The sequence below is a fragment of the Cygnus olor genome, chromosome 7 (assembly GCF_009769625.2).
Source record: "Cygnus olor isolate bCygOlo1 chromosome 7, bCygOlo1.pri.v2, whole genome shotgun sequence".
Taxonomy (NCBI): Eukaryota; Metazoa; Chordata; class Aves; order Anseriformes; family Anatidae; genus Cygnus; species Cygnus olor.
Genome location: NC_049175.1, coordinates 17,427,484 through 17,445,391, shown reverse-complemented (window position 1 = coordinate 17,445,391; position 17,908 = coordinate 17,427,484). Strand labels below are relative to the sequence as shown.

The following is a 17,908-nucleotide window of genomic DNA, read 5'->3' as shown; positions in this document are numbered from 1 at the left end:
GCAGCAGCCTCCTCTGTCCCACAGTCATTATTACCTGTTCATTAGTACAGAAAGGACTCCACAGTTACTTGAACGTCTCCTGTTTCCGTGCCAGTGTAACAGTGGAGACAGAAAATAGAGGGAGTTCTAAACCAAATATGCTGCTTATCTGCAACTACCAGTGATTCTGTGAACTTGACCTGAACATACACAATAAACATCTGGAAAAAACCTGCCTTCTGAAAGGCACATACGGGTTTCTGAAGGGAATAGATGGTTTCATGTGGTTTGGACTTCAGCCTGGTCTAGCAGCCTTTGTTGCAGCTTGGTTGCAAAGTTAGCTGATATATGTTACTGGTATTGTCAGAAAGCTGTTCATCCTCCTTTATCGAAAGTCTGAAAAGAATGTCCTGTGATATTTTTAGGAAAATCTGAAACGGCTACGAGACAGCATAACCAGGAGGCAAATGGAGAAGCAAAAATCAGGCAAAAGTACAGGTAACAGCCTCTGATTCTGACATTCTCTGGTAGTGAAGCAGCAACCAGTATCAATAGGTTCTTAAGGCAGAAATGTCTCTGTATTGTAATTATGTGATACGTTAATACTCACATTTGTGTGCCTGTTGAGTGAAACATTAAGAAGCTGCTTTATTCAGTTTCCCAGATTGAGTCCACATCTGTGGAGTGAATCTGGATTTGTATATGTACAGTTATGATCATCCTTATACAACTGAGTGTGTTTTGGGGTGTGAAGCTGTCTCACAGAGGTTAGACTCACGTAGATCATTTTGAGCTGTTCATTCTCATTTTCCCTTCCAGATTTGGAAATTACAGTACCTATTCGACATTCTCATAACACTCTGGGGAAACCAGAATGTGGCATATATGAATACACCCCTAGGAAAAATGTTTTCCCACCAAAAAAGGAGATAAAGCGAGGAGACTGGAAAACAGAAAGCACATCCAGCACAACAAGTAAGCAAACCTTGATTGTCACCCCTCAGGGTCAGGACTTTTGTTGCTGAATCCCAGTGCTGACGCCGCCACCCTGAACCCTGCACGCCAACTATTCTCAAAGCTGGAAAAGCAACTCCAGTTTCATCAAGGGGTTTGGACACACTTGTGTCTGCATTTCTATGGGAGGAAAACCTGAAAGCTGGGCAAAAGGTTCCCTTGAGTCTTCCCAAGGAAAGTGTATCCCCCATCTCCAGTTATTAAAAGTAGATGGCAGCTGCTTTCATAGAAAAAAGTATGATCCCTCGCTGTGACTCCCAGCAGGCAGTGTGCTATTCTGGCCTGAAGGGCGTAGCCATATTGCAGGCTGGGAACCTGCGTGTCTCTACATGTCACTTCCTCAATTGTTGTAGATAAAGGACTGCATTTTTCATTCGTTGCTTTGGGACCTGAACTCTTGAGTGAGTTGGATGCTCTGGACATTTTTATTATTTGTTTTTTATTAAGTTTAATCTGTGCAAATTAAATCCTTGCATTCTCACTGTGTCTTCAGACTGAGCAATTTTCACAGAAATCATTAAAATCATTTTGGTCCTCTGAATGGTACACTGAGTCCCAGTGAGGTTACTCACCTTTATGGCTCTTGGCAAGATATAGCTGGCACACATCTGAAGTATGTGCCAGAGGCAGCTGAGCTTTGCATAGAAGCGGTTGTGTGAGAATTGTTAAAGACCCTGCAGAGTTCAGGGTGCAGCTTGGCTCTGTTTTCCATGGTATGATTGTGAGAACAGACTCTAACACAGTATTTAGTGCACTAAATGCTGTTTGGACCAGCTGATAATGACAGTTACCTCAGCAAGGATGAGGAAGGACTGTATATTATGAGAAACCCTCTCTAGCCTCGATTTTAGTGAGTAGGTTTCTGAACATTGATGTCTCAGTATTGTAAAACCCTATAGAACATTACGTATTTATGACTGAAACCAGCCATAGCAGTGTTAGATATATTTGTGAGCTGCTGTCCCCTTCAGAGGTAGCATGACTGACTGCAAAAATCTTCCCTACTTTGAGTCTATGCAAGTTAAATGGGTTGGCATAAATGCTTGTTAAAGGTAGTTTGATCAAACTTGTCAGTTTTAGCTCTGAAATAGACTAACACATATTCCTGTGGTGAGTAGACATCCTTAGAGAGGAGGTGGTGAACAGCTATTGGGAAAGACAGCCTCTCAAGCAGTCAGTTATTCCAGAAATTCATGTGTGACAGTGCCCTTAGCCATCCACCTCCATGAAGTTAAGGGACATGGGGACTGATAATTTAAATATATATGAGTTGAGTGTGTAACACTTGTGAAAATATTTACCTGACTTGCAACCTGATATTGGCACTGGACCCTTTCAGTGAGATTATGGTTGAGTATTTACCAGAAGCCTGGACTTAAGCAGGGGAGAAATCTGCTAGAAAGAAAGCAAAGCTGTGTTGTATGAAATACAGTTATTTGGATCCTGAACACGTGAAAAATATCAGTGGAAACTATTTAATCTAAACAAGCCTTAAATAATGTGTGCAAGAGGTATGCATGAGGTTATAAAGAGTTGAGTTAGTGATTTGCAGTAAGATCACCAGGATTTAATACACTTTTTTTCTCTCACTTACTAACCCTAGGTAGCGCAAGTAACCGCTCCAGCACTCGGAGCATACTGAGCGTCAGCAGTGGGATGGAAGGGGACAGTGAGGTAAGCTTTCACCTCAGCTGATCTTAAATACATGATTTTTTCTTTATACAGAAGAAAAAGCTCAGGAATGCCAGTGCATTTGGAGAAATGGCTAAATGTAGCCACTTCTGTTGTGAGGCTAACAAAAACCAAATTCTGCTGGTGGTCTATAACCTATTCTAAAAGTCCTCTTCTGCTGCTTCTGTCCTCATAGTTCAGATGTTTCTGAACTGCACTCTATGTCGTTAGTGCCAAGCACTTAGAAATTTTGCTACCAAAGGTGACTCACAAGCTGTAGCCAGGCCTAGTTTATCTTATCTCACAAAATACAGCACACAGACACGTTACTAATAACACGTGTCTTTATTCTCCATTGCATTGTTCCCGTATCTGCATATACTAAGTAATCCAGTCCAGAAGCTACGTGCCAACTTGGACACTGAGGAAAATGTGTGCTTTAGGGACAAAGAAGTGTGTTTCAGAATCACTTGGATCCTGATGTACTTTTTAAAATTTTTATTATTTATTTTTTTTAGGACAATGAAGTCACAGAAGCAAGTAGAAGCCGCAGCCCTGTTGGCCACCAGGCAGAGAGGCTGCCTCTCCCACTGCCTGAAAGGCCTCCTAGAGTGCCTCCTCGAGGTGCAAGCAGGTAAAGCTAAAATGCAGCTCAAACATAAGCTTTCAGAGAATCAGTATGGAAGCACTGGGTAGAAATTACGGCAGGAAGCAAATGTCTCCTCAACAAGGTCTGACAGACTATTAAGTGTAAACAAACAGTGCTAAGTAATAGTAAGGTCCTTCCTTCTCGTGTGTAATACCTGGTGAAATTGGTTTCCTGTTGGTGACCTGCCTATTGCAGTGCAACTGCTGTGGCTCTCACCCTCAGTAGTGGGCAACACTGCTGAGGCACACACAGTGCATGCCATAGTAAGGCTGACCCATCTCAAGTAGCATCCTGTACGTGCCAGAGGTTGAGTCCCTGATCCTCTTGAGAAGATCCTCTCACAATATACTAAACGTGGTCCAGGGGGAATTCCCTTTTGCCATTCCTTAGGAGGTTTGTTATTTTTCTAAATTTCAGAGCTCTCCAAAGCATACTGTACGATTGGCCTCAAAGAATCACACTGGTTTGATAGAAGTGTTGGAGAAGGGGTGGGAGTGTTGCATTGATTTGGTCAGGCCACCGCAAACTTTAGTAACTCGCAAACATTCCTGTAGCCCAACCGCTGCAAGTCTATGAAGTCCAGAAGCAAGAGGATTATATAAGAGTAGATGTTAATAAAATGCTTCAACTGTTAAAATAGTGATTAATGATGTGTGGAAACAGTAAGTTCTGTGTTTTGGCTTAGTTTCTCTCAAGAATACAGCTGGAATTTATATTTAGTTTGAGTAAATATATTTTTTTGAACCTTTTGCTCTTTTCCTATTGCTCTTTGTCTAGTCTTCAGGGGAAAAAAAAGCTACTATAATATCAAAGTTTTATTCCAAACAAGCATTATGCCATCTCCTCCAAGTAATGGTAGAATTATTGCAAAGTAGGAGCAGAAGTAACTTGGTCAGGAACAGGGCTCTAGCACCTTGGCATCAGTTCTATTGCTGAGTCACTGATAGCCTGCTTTTCTTCTTGTATGACTTTTGTTTGTACAGCATTATTAGATATGATGTTCTTGCATGCAGTTTGTTCCAGAACCCTGTTCTTTGTTACTTTTTTAATGCATCTGTATTCTGTCTTTTTATAGGCCTATAAGCTCTGAAGGCCTTTATCCTCCACCTGTGCCCCCAAGAGGTCGCTGAATCTCTCAACATCTGTGGAATATGAGATTTTTTTCTGTTTGTATGTGTGTATTTGTACAGATATTTTTGGGGTTGTCTTAAATTATTTATAAGTGGGAGCCAAATGTTTTCTTCCCTTTCTTCCTCTCTAAAGCTCTGGTGACTTTACCCATGATTTTCAATGAGACTTTTTGGCCTTCTACAACTTTTTATTTAGAAGAATTTTCATGCTTTGAGACTTCAAGGAAAAATCATGGTTGGAAAAGAGAACACTGCTGTGTGTCTCAGCAGCCCTGCAGCAACATGGAGTTTCCTTTTGATCAAGAAAGAGCTTGTCCTTTTAGAAACTAAATCCTGATAAGCATTGTCAACAAAGCCTCTGATACAACGTGCAAGGGCTTTACTGGAAAACATGCTTCAAAAAGTAAAGACAATCATTTTAAAGACTTTGTTTGAAGAACACTCGTTACAGCAGGAACAGATGAATGCATTGCTGTTTGGTGTAACATTTTGGGTGGAGACATTGAAATTCCAGAAAATTTAGACTCTCCTTCCAGTATGCATTAAACCATAGGAGGATGAGAAGTTATCTTTATTTAAGAATGTGTTTTTCATACACTCTTGAAAATGTCTTTCCCTATCCCTCCCTGAAGAGGACAGCCATTAACAAGGTGCAGCGTGTGACACATTTGCTGTGAAAATTCCCAAGGCAGGTGGTAAGGGATTTGCTGTGTCAAAACAGCTGTACTTAGACCATGGTGGGGGTTATTGTTCCTTGAAATCATCTGACTGACCTCTTAAATTAGGGGGAAGGAAGAGGCAGCACTGCTTTGTTCTGTATCTCTTGCACATGTTCATTGCAGCATTATGAAGACCCCTTTCACTTCATGTCCTGGAATAGTATAGCTGCTCTCCGGTTATAGATGTGCACACCTCACAAATACTCATGTGGAAGCAGGCATCCTGCCTGGGGGCTGGGCTTTGCTTGCTCTGCTCTGGCAATGTGAATCAGCAACAGCTGTGTCCAGTCTTTTCTGCCTGAGGACTTGGACACTTAAGGAGAGTTTCCTGGTTGGGCTCTGTGTGCCAAGTGTAGAAAGCACATAAAGCAGAAATTAATTTTGATTCCTCATCCGAAGAGGCTGGGATCATTAAAGTAGGCTTTTTTAAAGCTTTGCAATCTTCTGTACATATCCTGACCCTTGGGGGACAAGTCTGGGGCTCTGGTTGTCCATGAGCGACATAAATGGGAATTCTGCAAGACAGCATTCAGGGTAGAGCATTAAGCCACGTTGCCTACTTGGTTTTCAAGCAGTTTCCCCTGAGAGACGCATAGTTTCCATCTGGTCATGTAAGCTTCTCTTGCTCTGTAGCAGAGCAGGCACTAGAGTTGTAGCTCCATGCTTTTGCGGTGGGGTGAAGCCAGCACGGGGAGCTGTAGGAGTGACAGAGGCCAACCGTGACTCAGGCAGCACTGAGGGAAGGTGGAAGCTCCCATGGGCATAAGCGCAAGCTAAATGTCATCCACATGTTGAAACCCGCAGGCTGTGTTCCAAGTACAGTTCAGATAGCCTCTCCTTTTGCTAGGATGCTGGCTGTGTACCGCAGCCTGTTGACGAAGAGGATTTATTGTTGTTTTTGTTTTTCTTAAGGACCTCAGTGCCTTCTTCACTGACAGTTCAAGCTCTTACTGACAGTTTGCTCTTTGGTCACCATAGCCAGGGGAACAGTGAGGTGGGAGGTGCCTTCCTGTGCCCTTCTAGAAACAGAACACAATTCCTAGCACTATTCAGTCAAATCGGAAGCAGGGAAGGAGGTTTTGGTGCTGAAATGAGGAAGATGGTACCATAGATAAGTGAAAGAAGCAGGGATATAAGAAATAAAGGAGGAAAATTAACAGTTTGATTCTCTTCAGCTGTTGTGTGTACTTGGTTTGCACATAGCTCCCTGGTTTTGTTCAGAGGTCCCCCATCTTAGTAGTTCTGGCTGCAGCTGTGCTCCAGAGATGGGAACTGCGATGTGACAGGACTTTGCTTCCACGTTTGCCAGGCACAACTTAAGGCAGAAATGTAGCATGCAGGGAAAACTGCAAGAAGGCAGGAGGTGAAGAGCAAAATACGAATGTCATACAGAAGATTTCCTTTCAGAGCTGTTGGACGGAAGCAGTCCAGGGCTGTCTTCCCCTGCCTGACTTTTAATTCTACACCCCCTGCATGCAATAGACGAATGTCTTCTCCAAGAAGGATTTATCTGAACTGTATCTGAGCATTTGCCTTTGCATAATCCTACTAACTTGGCCGTGAACTAGATTTGTATTGCTAGTCCTGCAGCAAGACAGTTTACATCCAAATAGCTGAAATGTGTCTCATAAGTAGTCTTTTGGTCCCTCTCCCAGTTGCAGCTTAGATCCTTCCTCAGTCTGACCTGAGCTATTATACAAAAACAAATGCTACAAAAACAAATGCAAGCTCTGGCTTGGAGGGGAGGTGAGCTGGGATCAGTGAGGCTGAGAAGTCTTAAAACAGTGCTCTGTTCACATCCCTTTTGCACTGTGGAAGGGGAAAGATCCAAGATGTAGCTGTAGTCTCGGGCATTCCTTTCTCACTGTCTATCTGTAAGTCTGCCTGGATTAGTTAGGCAAACCGCTGCCCGGCAGTCACAGCAGAACTGTCACCCTGTCAAGGAGAAAAGGAACAGCAATAAAATGGCTTCACTGTAAAATGCACGTAAATGATTGGGATATAGGCATGACTTTTGCAGATCAGCAAAGACGCACCTTCTGAGCTGCCCAAATGTGTCTACAAGTTGGTTTCATTTCATTTAATTGCCTTCCCCTCTTACGGCTCTGTGTGTAGAGTCCTTGTAGCTGTAGGCTCTAGTTGTGCTGGAGGAGCTTGTGGTGTGTATTGCCACCACCTGGGGTGAGAAATGCACTGAAATTAAAGCTCAGAAGAGACCGGAGAAGAAAACTGCATGTGACCAAATCGTTGATTACGCATGAATATGCTTGGGGAGAGGAAACAAAGCATGTTTCATCTAGGATCGGAGCTCAAGGACTGAGCAGATAATAAAATTGCTGGTAAAAAGTAAACGGCCTTTCCACCTGTCTGGGCACCGAGCAATTGACGGAGCTCAGGTGGCAGCTGGTGGCCCAGGACGAGTGTTTGCTCTTCACGGCGTCCCTCGCAGCAGATGGCTCTGGCTGGCCCCGCTGTTGACCGAGAGGCTTAAGTGGCGAATAAACGGAGATGCTGAAGCCTCCTCTCTGCCTCCCAAGGGGGGCCTACTCAGTTTTGGGCTGAGATGCAATGACTGGAGAGAAACATATGGTGTTAGCAAAGCAGCCTAGGTTCTCCCATTTATTTATTTTTTAATGTAAACAAGGGTTTTCAATACGGTTTGAGGAGTATTTCTTCTAAGAGGACCTTGCTTCTAGTGAAATAGACAGGGCTGCAAATACGCCTATGAGTTTAGCTTGCTGAACTATAGGCTGGATGTGCAGGACCACAGGGGGAAGGCTTCGCTCTGGTGACGGAGGTAGGGATGAGAGGGGAATTGCTTTGGGGTCGCCCCGCGAAGCCCGGGGAGCTCCCCCCTTGCCGCCCGTGTGTTTACGCGAGGTGCGGTGTTTGTCCATCGGTGCGCCGAGACGGCGCAGCCCCCGTTAGGTGAGCTTGGGACGGCGGGCGCCGAACGGGGCGCAGCTCCGCCATGACAGGGCCGCCCCGCCCCGCCCCGCTTGGCCCCCGCCGCCCCCCGTCGGCGCCGCGCTCCTTCCGCCGAGCGGCCCGGATGACGTGGCCGGGCGGAGCGGAAGTGGCGTTGGCGGCGGGGCGCTGGGGCCGGCCGGGCGGCGGGGCCTTGCTTCCTGGCGGGGACGCCGAGGCCCGAGATGGCGGCGGCCGGGCCGCGCCCGCTCCCGCGCCCGCTGCTGCTGCTCCGCGCGGCCGCCGCGCTGCTGCTGCTCTGCCCGCCGCGCGCACGCGCCGACGAGCACGAGCACACGGTGAGGGGCGGGCGGGGGGCGGCAGGGCAGGAGCCGTGCGGCCTCCTCCCCGGAGCGGGGCGGCGCGACACCGTTCCGTGCCGTTCTGCCGCCTGAGGGTTGTTTGGGGTTGGCTTTGTCTTAGGAAAGTTAATGGGGTTTACTGGCGCCGCGTGAAGCGACGCGAAAGTTAAGCCAGCGTTGGGGACTTCCAAGGAGCAGGTGTGCCTGAGGCAGGCTGAGGGCCCTGCGGGTGTTCTGGCTGAACCTGGCTTCTGGGGGCGGGGTTTGCCCGGGTAGTTTTCAGCAGGGCACTGCGTTTATCTTAAGGGCTGTTCGGTTCGGGGATTTCCTCGTAACTCGTTTAATACTGGTAGTCTTACAGGGAGAAAAGTGCTTCACAAAACCATCGTTAAATTCATCTTTTTTTTTTTTTTTTAGAGCTGTCTTTTCAAAAGTGAATTCTTTTAACAGTTTTATCTCTTCTGAATAACTTCCTAAATAATTTAATAATGGACATTACAAATTCCCTTTTAAAATCGGTCAATTTTTCATCTAAATTACTTAAATCTCCAAGATTATAACTCTCTCTTGATTTAACGTTCTTGTTTGCATCGTGTCCAGTTTAGTAACGTCACATGAGAGGTCAGAAATAGTTGATGGAAGAGGACAGTTATCTTTTTTTGGAAGTCTGTCTTGTTGGGTAGTCATTTTGAAACTTTAATACTCTACGGGAGATTGGGGTGGAAGTATAAATAGCATAAATGAAGCACAGAGTGGTGTTTTATTAGCACGTGCGTTTTTAGATTAAGAAACTAAAGGAAGTGTTCTTTGAATACTGCATGTCCGTGAATTTTCAGGTTTGAAAATGACTGTGCTTGGAAGGTGTATCTTTGTGTAACTGAAGCGCTTGGTTACGTTTTGGAGGCTCTGCTTGCTCTTTGGGAAGTGGAGGGGAAATAGTAGCGTGCTGATTCAGACTTAATAACTTGAAAGAGTAACTTTCACTGACTTAAAGATCCAGTCCACCTGCCCGCAGTACGCAGTGTTACAGGCTGCTGCTTCCTTGTTAATCCTGCAGCGTGCGGTTCCTCGCTCCTGAGCACCTGGCAGCGTGGGGGTCAAGAGGTGTCAGTGTATCTTGACGCAGTTTTTGATTTTCCCTGCAGATGTGCAGTGTCTTACCTATCTGCAGCATGCTTAATTGGAAGCACTACCTTAAGTGTTTGATGCTCCATTTTAGCAGGTTAACTTTTATTTTTTTTACTGCTCCTATAATAATATATCAGCTATAATGTGTTTCTGTATATAATACTCAAATTGGCTATTAATGTTTTATCTGCGTCCTTTATTTTATAACTGTAGGACTGTAGAAGTAAGTATTATAAAAGGTGGTTGTGCAATAGAGGACCCCACATTAAGCTCTAGGACTTAGTGTCCTGCTACTGCTTACAAATAAGTAGTGATGTTTCTGGAGATACTGGGTGCGCACAGCTATATTGGATCAATAACTAAAACTATGAAAAAGCATGGTTTATCTTATATATATGTCTTTAAAAGCGATGCATGCATTTCTTTAGAGAAAGAATAGTGTAAATACAATTATATGATAAAGACTTAACTGCTTAAAATCCATAGTAAGTAAAGAGGAAATCGGGAGTTGACACAGCCTTTAAAATCTTGGTTATCAAAAGACATCAGCGTAACTTCAGACCATCACAGAGCAATTTATCAGAAAGTGAAAACTTGGCTGCTGATTCTTCAACTTGTATTCATGCTTCGGAGCGTGTCACGTCAGAGAATATCAGAGAATATCCTGAGTTGGGAGGGACCCACAAGGATCACAGAGTCCAACTCCTGGCTCCACACAGCACCACCCCAAAACCAAACTATCTGAGCGTTGTCCAAACACTGCTTGGCTTGGTGCCATAACCACTTCCTTGAGGAGTCTGTCCCTGTGCCCGACCACCTCTGGGTGCAGAACCTTTCCCTAACACCAGCCTGACCCTCCCCTGTCCCAGCTCCGTGCCGTTCCCTCGGGTCCTGTCGCTGTCCCCAGAGAGCAGAGCTCAGCGCCTGCCCCTCCGCTCCCCGTGAGGGAGCTGCAGGCCGCCATGAGGCCTCCCCTCATCTCCTCTGCTCTGGGCTGAACAAACCGAGGGACCTCAGCTGCTCCTCACACACCTTGCCCTCTGGGCCCTTCACCATCTTTGTAGCCCTCCTTTGGACACTTTCTTAATAGTTTTATGTCCTTATAGTGTGGTGCTCAAAACTGTATGCTGTACCTGAGGTGAGGCCGCACCAGCTCAAAGCAGAGCAGGACAATCCCTTCCCTCGGCTGGCTAGCCACACTGCGCCTGAAGCACCCCAGGGTACAGCTGGCCCTTTTGGCTGCCGGGGCACGCTGGTGACTCCTGTTCAACTTGCTGTCGATGAGAACCCCCAGATCCCTCTCTGTGGGGCTGCTCTCCAGCCTCTCATCCCCCAGTCTGTAAGTACAGCCAGGGTTGTCTCGTCCGTCCCCGGTGCAGAATCCAGCACTTGCTCTTGTTGAGCTTCATACAGCTGGCGATATCCCAGCCCTCTGGTCTGTCAGGATTTCTCTGCAAGGCCTCTCTGCCCTCAGGGGAGTCAACAGCTCCTTGCAATTTAGTATCATCTGCAAACATAACGCAAAACACCTTCTAGGCCTACATCCAAGTCATTTTTGAAGACATTGAGGAGAACTGCTTTTTGCCTATGTTCCTGCTTTTTGCCTGTATCCTGATTATTGTTCCATTTGTTGACTGTTGTCCGTGTACTTGTGGAAGCAAGAGTATAGATGAGCTATCGGTGGCCTTATCACAATGCCATCTGATCCTGCAGGAGCAGGGTTGTTGGTTTAGGATTGTTGGCTTCTGCTTGCTCTTTGCTTTCACGGCTTCTGTTACCAGACCTGGTGGAGTTGATGATAAACTATAAGAATACTCTGAAATACCTTAAGGTTTTTGATGGAAGGGTCTAAGGAGTAGGTAGCATTTTAATATTGCTTCAGTTTAGTTTCTAATGCTTTGTAAGCATGGAAATAAATGACAAATAGTGAAAAATAAACACAAGATAGCCTATGCTGAATAGCAAAAGAGTTGATTTGTAATGACTGAGAAAAGTATTTCTCTTGAACTTTCAACCTGATGGAGTTACATTAAAACCCTGAGACTGTAAATCTTGCTTAAAATTAACACACAAAGTTACGAAATTTGTATAGTATCTGTAAACCGTCAGTTGGAGAAACACTGTAGGAAACACTTCTGTGCAGGTAAAATACATCTTTGCAAACAAAGCTGTATGCAGCCAGGCAAGGCAGCCTGGTTCCTTTTTGAAGAGGTGGAAGGAGTGTCACAGAAGCAGGACGAGGTGTGCCTGAGCAGCCCCGTGTGTCTAGGAAGGGTAGCAGTGAAAAGACTGCTTGTACAGTAGCTCGGACTGTGCTGCTCTACCGTTGTAGCCATGCTTTGGTGAGCCCTAAAATTCAGAGAGAAACATGAAGATGTTGGTAGAAATAACTTGTTCCATCTGAAGGAGAGCATGAGGCTGAAATCTACAGCTTAATTGACTGTGGATATGAGCTGCAGTTGCAGATTATGACAATGCCTGACAGAATATCCAAGGTACTGGGCGCTAGAAGCCCAGGATATTAGTTGCTGATTGAGTCTTACTTGCTGCCTCTATTATTTCGTGCCCTGCTTTTTGCTCTGCCGTTTTGCTCTGCCGGTAACAGATAACGTTGGTCCTTTTTTCCCTGAAATAAGTGCTAGTATTTCAGGCACTGCTTTCTGGGAAGCCTCACTCCAAACTTCAACCTGAGAAAAGGGGTAAAATTGTAGTGTGTCTGAAGGGAACTGTCTTGATTTGGAATCCTTTTGCTGAATCATCACATAAGTTTTGGTAATTGTAATCCTCTCTGTGCCTCCAGCATTTTTTGTAAAGTGTTTCTAATGGTTTAAAAAGACCTATGACTTACCAGTCTTACACTGTTTTCTGCAGCCTTTCATTTACTGACTTAATCTAGCCTTAATTGTTTTATGGGCTAAATTGTTTATTTCTAGGGTTTCTCTGCTCATTTCTACAGTTGTGCAAAGAGAACATTAAATTGTGTTCCAGATCGCGAGTGCCCTGCTGGGTAACGAGAAAGAAATGTGTCCTGTGCTGAAGGTGGTCTCAGCATTGCCATGTTTGAATGGTTGTAAAACCGTACAGGTGTATGGAAGTTGTCTTTGCAGTAAGCTTCGAGGTGGCACACAGACCTGAGTGTTCAGTAGTTGTACTCTCAACTAATGGCAGTCGGAGCTCGGGCAGTGCAAAGTGTGCCGGCTTCACGCCTGTTGAATACTCAGCAGGGGACCGGAATGTGCTGCCTTGTTGCAGGTGGGATGGGCTCAGGGCACTTCTGGCTTGCACAGGTACAAGATCTCTGCGCAGGCAGTATAACCATCCCATGCTGCCCTGGAAGAGGTGTTCCCAGCTGTGATGATGGTTATAGCTGGTACACGGTTGTGCTTGAGGCGCAGGTTGGTCCTCCGCCACCTGGCTGTTAAAAATGTTTGCTTCTTTTCTAAAAGGCCTGTAGCAATGACGGGTCAAGCGGTGACTCAAAAGCACTTACTGTATGTGTAATGGGGGCAAGAAGTTTCCATTTAAGTCTCCTAAGAAGACGTCTAGTCTTGGTGAATTTAACTTGGTGGATGCTTGATGTGGATGTTCTCGCACATTGTGGTTGACTTCCTCTTTTGTTTGTTCTGTGCCTGTCTTGATAGGGAGTTCTTGATGCTGCTTTCTTGTCTTATGGAGTCTGGAGGAATCTCAGTGAATCTAAGTATTGTGTAGTAGAAGAGAAGGCATCTATCACACTTGCAGTTGGTTACACAAGTTTTATATTGCTGTATAACAATTGTTAAGAAAATATCATTAGACTCTTCATCCTATCGTACTCTATATTAGTATGGACTATGTGCTATTGCTGACTTGCCTGTTAAGGTTAACAAAAGGTTATAGGATTTTGATTTGCTCTGGTGTGCTCAAAGCTCAGAGGGAACAGCTGAACAGTTGTTCATTGGTCAATATCAGAATAGAAAAAGGAAAAATTCAGGGTTCTGTTTGATCATTTTGTCTAGTGTGTCTGGCTGGTGGGTTTCTGGTGAAACGAGAATAGTTGTTTCAGTATGTATTTTCTGCCAAGATGAAAGATGGTACTTCTCCAAACCGAGGAGTCCTCATATAGAGGTGACAGAACAGTCCTGGAAGATTCTCTAGTTCTTTGTCTCGTCCAAGTAAGACCTGCTTTCCTGTAAGTGCTTTGCCACTATTACTTGTTGTAGACACTTTGACATTGTAAAGGCAACATGCAAAAAAAAAAATACTTGAACTCTGGGAGGCCTGAGTTTCTTGCCAGCAAATTACATTACCACTTTAAAAAAAAAAAAAAGCTTTGTAGAAGTAGTCACGGATACATCCTCTTGCATAAAGAGTGAGAAAGTGATAATAGGCTTCTCTGGGACTTTGTGACTGCCTGCGCCTTAACTGCCAGGGCTTCTGCAGCCAAGGGAAGATGTGTTTTATACAAAAGGAAGTCATAAAGTAAAAGAAGAACTTGGTTGAGGAAAGTTGGCAACATACATTGCAGAGAAAAATGGATGGACAACTTCCTGATGTGGGAAAGCAACCGAGCTCCAGAAGATAGTTCAGCAGTCTGTCATTATTTTCTCTGTTCTTCGGGCTGCAGGATGAAGTTAGGCTTAATTAGACATTTTAAGGTGGGATGTTGTGGCTGCCCAAGTTGTGAACTTCCTTGAAAGGGTAGAGATGTTTCCTTTCGTGTGTTTCTGATCACCTCTATATTTTTCTTCAGAGGGAAGTTCACTGCCTACAACTGGGCACTTCAGCTGCCGGGGTGGAAGGCATGCCGTACTAGACACTGCTAGCTGTCCTCCTCATATTTTGTTTAAATGAGGTCACAGATGGTTAACAGGAAGGCGCATTTAAACCTGAAAGCTCATCCTTATAATTGAGCATAATCCAGCAAATACAGAGAAAAGAAAATCCATTTGATTTTTCTGCTAGCCACCATCCCCCAAATACAGACTGAAGTCACTTAAGCTTGTTTTTCTTACTGGAACCCTTTTAGTTTGGAAGGGCGCTGGGGCACGTAAGGGACTGCAAATTGCTGTAGCTGATGTCGGTGAGGTACAGCCTGGGAAGGCTGACGTGCCTTGTTCTTCAGTGTAGCCATCCTGCACAACTTTCTCTTGAGCCGTGCTGGGCTGGAGGGTTCCCAACTCACTCTGAAGCAAGCCAGAAGCAAGCAGCTAAGTGAAACAGTGGTCAGCGTTGTCTTCTTCCAGGCACTGTCACAGATGAACTCACAGAGCTCTGAATGCTGTCATATTCCCTTACTGAAGGATGTGCAGAGATGTAGTTCAGTTTACACGTAAGCTGTTGCATTACAAAGAATAATGCTAAATTGGGGGGCTTGACAAGCTAGGACTATTTTGAGAAAGGGCTGTAAATATGTTCTGCAGCTGTCAGAGGGAGAAACAAAAGATGTCTAGGCAGAACAACAGGAAAGAGGTACGGACCAACTTGTCCCTTGCTGCACTGGCAAGAGCTAAAGGCAGTACCGTGGTGCCGATTCCACTATCTGCTGCTGAGGGGCTGGAACTAAATTTCCTTTTTTCTTCTCTCCCAACCTCTGTTGGAAGTTGGACAAATGCGTTGCACTAGTATAACCCTTCTGGTTGCTGGCAAAGAGGAGGAATGTCTACTTTCTCTTGCTGTGCTCTTTACTTTTTCTCTTCTCCCTTACTGATGTTCTTTACCCTTCAGAATTGTTCCACAGCGTGTGCGTGCCTTTCACGGCTGGGTTTGATGAGTGCTTTACCTTGGCTGCTGTTCAGAATGAAATTAGGAAGGTCTTGAAAATTTCTTCTTGATCACTCACATGCGACAGTGCATCTTTGTGAAGAAAGATGAGGCTTGTAATTGAGGAGGCATCTGTTTAAAAGAATAAAATTATTCCACAAAATATGCTTGTATAAATCTTTGACTGTAGCTTTCAACACTTCATCTGAAGAATTTATTGCATCCCAAGTGCAGCTAATTATTTCTGGGTTAACCTGTTGGTATGACAGTGGTTATTCAGAATAAGTGGAGTTGAAGAACCCTCGCTCATTTGTTGGAGGGAAATGGAGAGCTGCCTTGAGTGTTTCAATTATGATCTATGAAATAGTTAAGGCTAGTTAACAGTTGACTTTCTTTTCTTCTCCAGTGTGTTTAGCATTTGTGAATTGGTCTTAAAATAGTACTTTATTCTTCTGTACTTAAAAAAAAAAAAAATAATCAGGATCTGTATGGTGAATGTGTTTGGAGGTGTGTACAGCTACAAGTATTTCCTTTCTGCCTGAGGAGTTAGGTCACTGCCTCCTCATCTGTTGAATTTACAGTAGGTGGAGGAGTTGTGTTGGCTGAGAGGCTTTGTAATATTTGGCAAACCTGGCACCTCGTTCACATGCAGTCAGATGTAGTGCAAGTAACGACTGCAAATCACTTCGTTTTCTTGGATACAGGCAGTATTGGAATACTGATAGATGAATGGATTTAAGGACTTTTTTCAAGGTCTTAAATTGGGAAAGAAAAAAAAAAAAACTGGCTCCTAGCCAAGGAATGTTTTACTGGCTGACAGAAGCTGTGGAAAGTTAAGGGTGGTTGTTCCCACAAAGAATTTCATGGCAACCACCAGATGCCTTGCTGGTCTGGTTTTTCACTGTGAGTGTGCTGGAAATGTATCCAGATACAGTCCCTCTGTCTGACCGTTTTGTCTCTTGGCTACTGTAGGTATGCCACAGTTGAGTTTTAGAGCTTCCTGTAAGGCGTCGCGCGCTTCTGGGAGTTTTGAATGTAATTCCTACCAGTACAGAAACGAAACGGAGTTGCGTTTTAGGAAAATAAAGTATACCTGTCACCGTGGGTAGACTGCCTGATCTGCTTGCTAATATTTTGTTTAACGAATCATTTGATACTTCCTTTGTCTCAGTGGAAATGCATAGAGTTTTGCATTTCACTGATAAATGTTGCCCCAAAACTTGTAAAAAGTTTATTTATGTTTAAGACTTCTGCTTTTCTCCACTTCATCTCTCTGCCTCTTCTGCTTCTCTTTCAAATTTGTGTGACGAATTCCCCTCTTCTCATACTTAGCTGAGAGACTACCCCTTAAATCTTTTAAAGGAAAGCAGGCTGAAAATCTTGTTCTATAACTGCTGTCACCCAAAAGATAAAAACACCAAGCTGTCTTTAAATGAGACCGTTGCTTATGATCAAGTGTCCCGCCTTGATAGTTATATGAATGAGAGAGATTCTAGAATATCTTTATGCTGCTGGGCTTCTCATCTAACTCAATAACTTTATTTTTCAGTATCAAGATAAAGAGGAAGTTGTTCTGTGGATGAATACAGTAGGACCCTACCACAATCGCCAAGAAACATACAAGTACTTCTCTCTTCCTTTCTGTGTGGGATCAAAAAAAAGCATCAGCCATTACCATGAAACCCTAGGAGAAGCACTTCAAGGAGTTGAATTGGAATTTAGTGGTCTTGACATCAAATTTAAAGGTAAGCAATTGAAAGCGCGTTTAGTTGCTTTTAAAAAAACATGAGCCTGTAAAACTTGATTTTTGAGTTAGAAGAACTGAAAGTCTGCTGTCGCCAGCAACTGAGTGGCTTTCTCATTGTTGCTTCTAATGCCCTGCAAGGTTTCCTGCTCCTGTTTGCTTTTCAATTTACAAAGTTTACAACGCCCCTTAAGGAAGGTGCTTAGAGCAGATGCATGCTTCTGAAATAACTGATTATATTTTATAGAGTAAAACTAAGCTTTCTGCATATGAACGATTAAAAGCATATTTACTGGAATTAATATTCTGTAATTATCAGTTCTGACAACGCATTTTTTTCTGTCATGTTGAATACTTCTAAACACTCAGCAACTGGAAAGGAGGAGCAAGTACTCAAGAATTGAAAGTTCTTCTCTAATAAGTAAATTATTATGTCCGTCTGTTTACTGTCTTGTTTGAAATACCTTTGGCAAATACTTCTGTGGTATCACATTGGCTCCAGATTCTTGCAGATATATTTCTTGGTGTTATGTATGGAATGAGACTTCTACTGCAGAATTTCTCTGGACTGTGTTCTTTGGTACTCAAAGTCTTTCCAAATACTGTAACTGGCAGTTGTAGTGCTATAAGTAACAATAGATTCATTTTGCTTATATTGAATATAACATTTATATATTTAATCCAATTTGGGAGTCTGTGTATATTAGATACTTTTTTTTTTTTAAACCTTGAAGGCTATGCTTCATTGCATCAACAGTGCTAAACTGGATGGGGAATGTAAGCATAATGTCTCAAGTCTGACCATTTGTTGTCAGATGGGACTTAATTTCTGTAGGTTGCAAAAGTTTTATCCAAAACTTGGC

At 44.0% G+C, this 17,908-nt stretch overlaps 2 protein-coding genes and 1 long non-coding RNA gene across 9 annotated transcripts in view; 2 read left to right on the top strand and 1 right to left on the bottom strand.

Moving 5' to 3' along the window:
* The window catches only part of PIK3AP1 (phosphoinositide-3-kinase adaptor protein 1), a 50,829-nt gene extending 45,820 nt beyond the window's left edge, over positions 1–5,009 (top strand). For all 7 annotated transcript variants that reach the window (XM_040564211.1, XM_040564214.1, XM_040564213.1 and 4 more), the window contains 5 exons: positions 405–477; positions 799–954; positions 2,597–2,667; positions 3,183–3,298; positions 4,389–5,009. In XM_040564211.1, coding sequence (XP_040420145.1) covers positions 405–477; positions 799–954; positions 2,597–2,667; positions 3,183–3,298; positions 4,389–4,443 — 471 coding nt within the window. In that variant the 3' untranslated portion in view covers positions 4,444–5,009. The remainder of the gene's footprint in view (positions 1–404; positions 478–798; positions 955–2,596; positions 2,668–3,182; positions 3,299–4,388) is intronic.
* Positions 5,010–6,063: 1,054 nt separating this feature from the next.
* Positions 6,064–8,149, bottom strand: LOC121073364. Its single transcript, XR_005821647.1, has 2 exons — positions 7,526–8,149; positions 6,064–7,338 (listed from the first exon to the last, which is right to left on the bottom strand). It is a non-coding gene; the product is annotated as an uncharacterized LOC121073364 (long non-coding RNA).
* Positions 8,150–8,205: 56 nt separating this feature from the next.
* TM9SF3 (transmembrane 9 superfamily member 3) overlaps positions 8,206–17,908 on the top strand; it is a 44,330-nt gene continuing 34,627 nt past the window's right edge. Inside the window, exons 1-2 of the mRNA XM_040564209.1 lie at positions 8,206–8,428; positions 16,851–17,046. Coding sequence (XP_040420143.1) covers positions 8,315–8,428; positions 16,851–17,046 — 310 coding nt within the window. The 5' untranslated portion in view covers positions 8,206–8,314. The remainder of the gene's footprint in view (positions 8,429–16,850; positions 17,047–17,908) is intronic.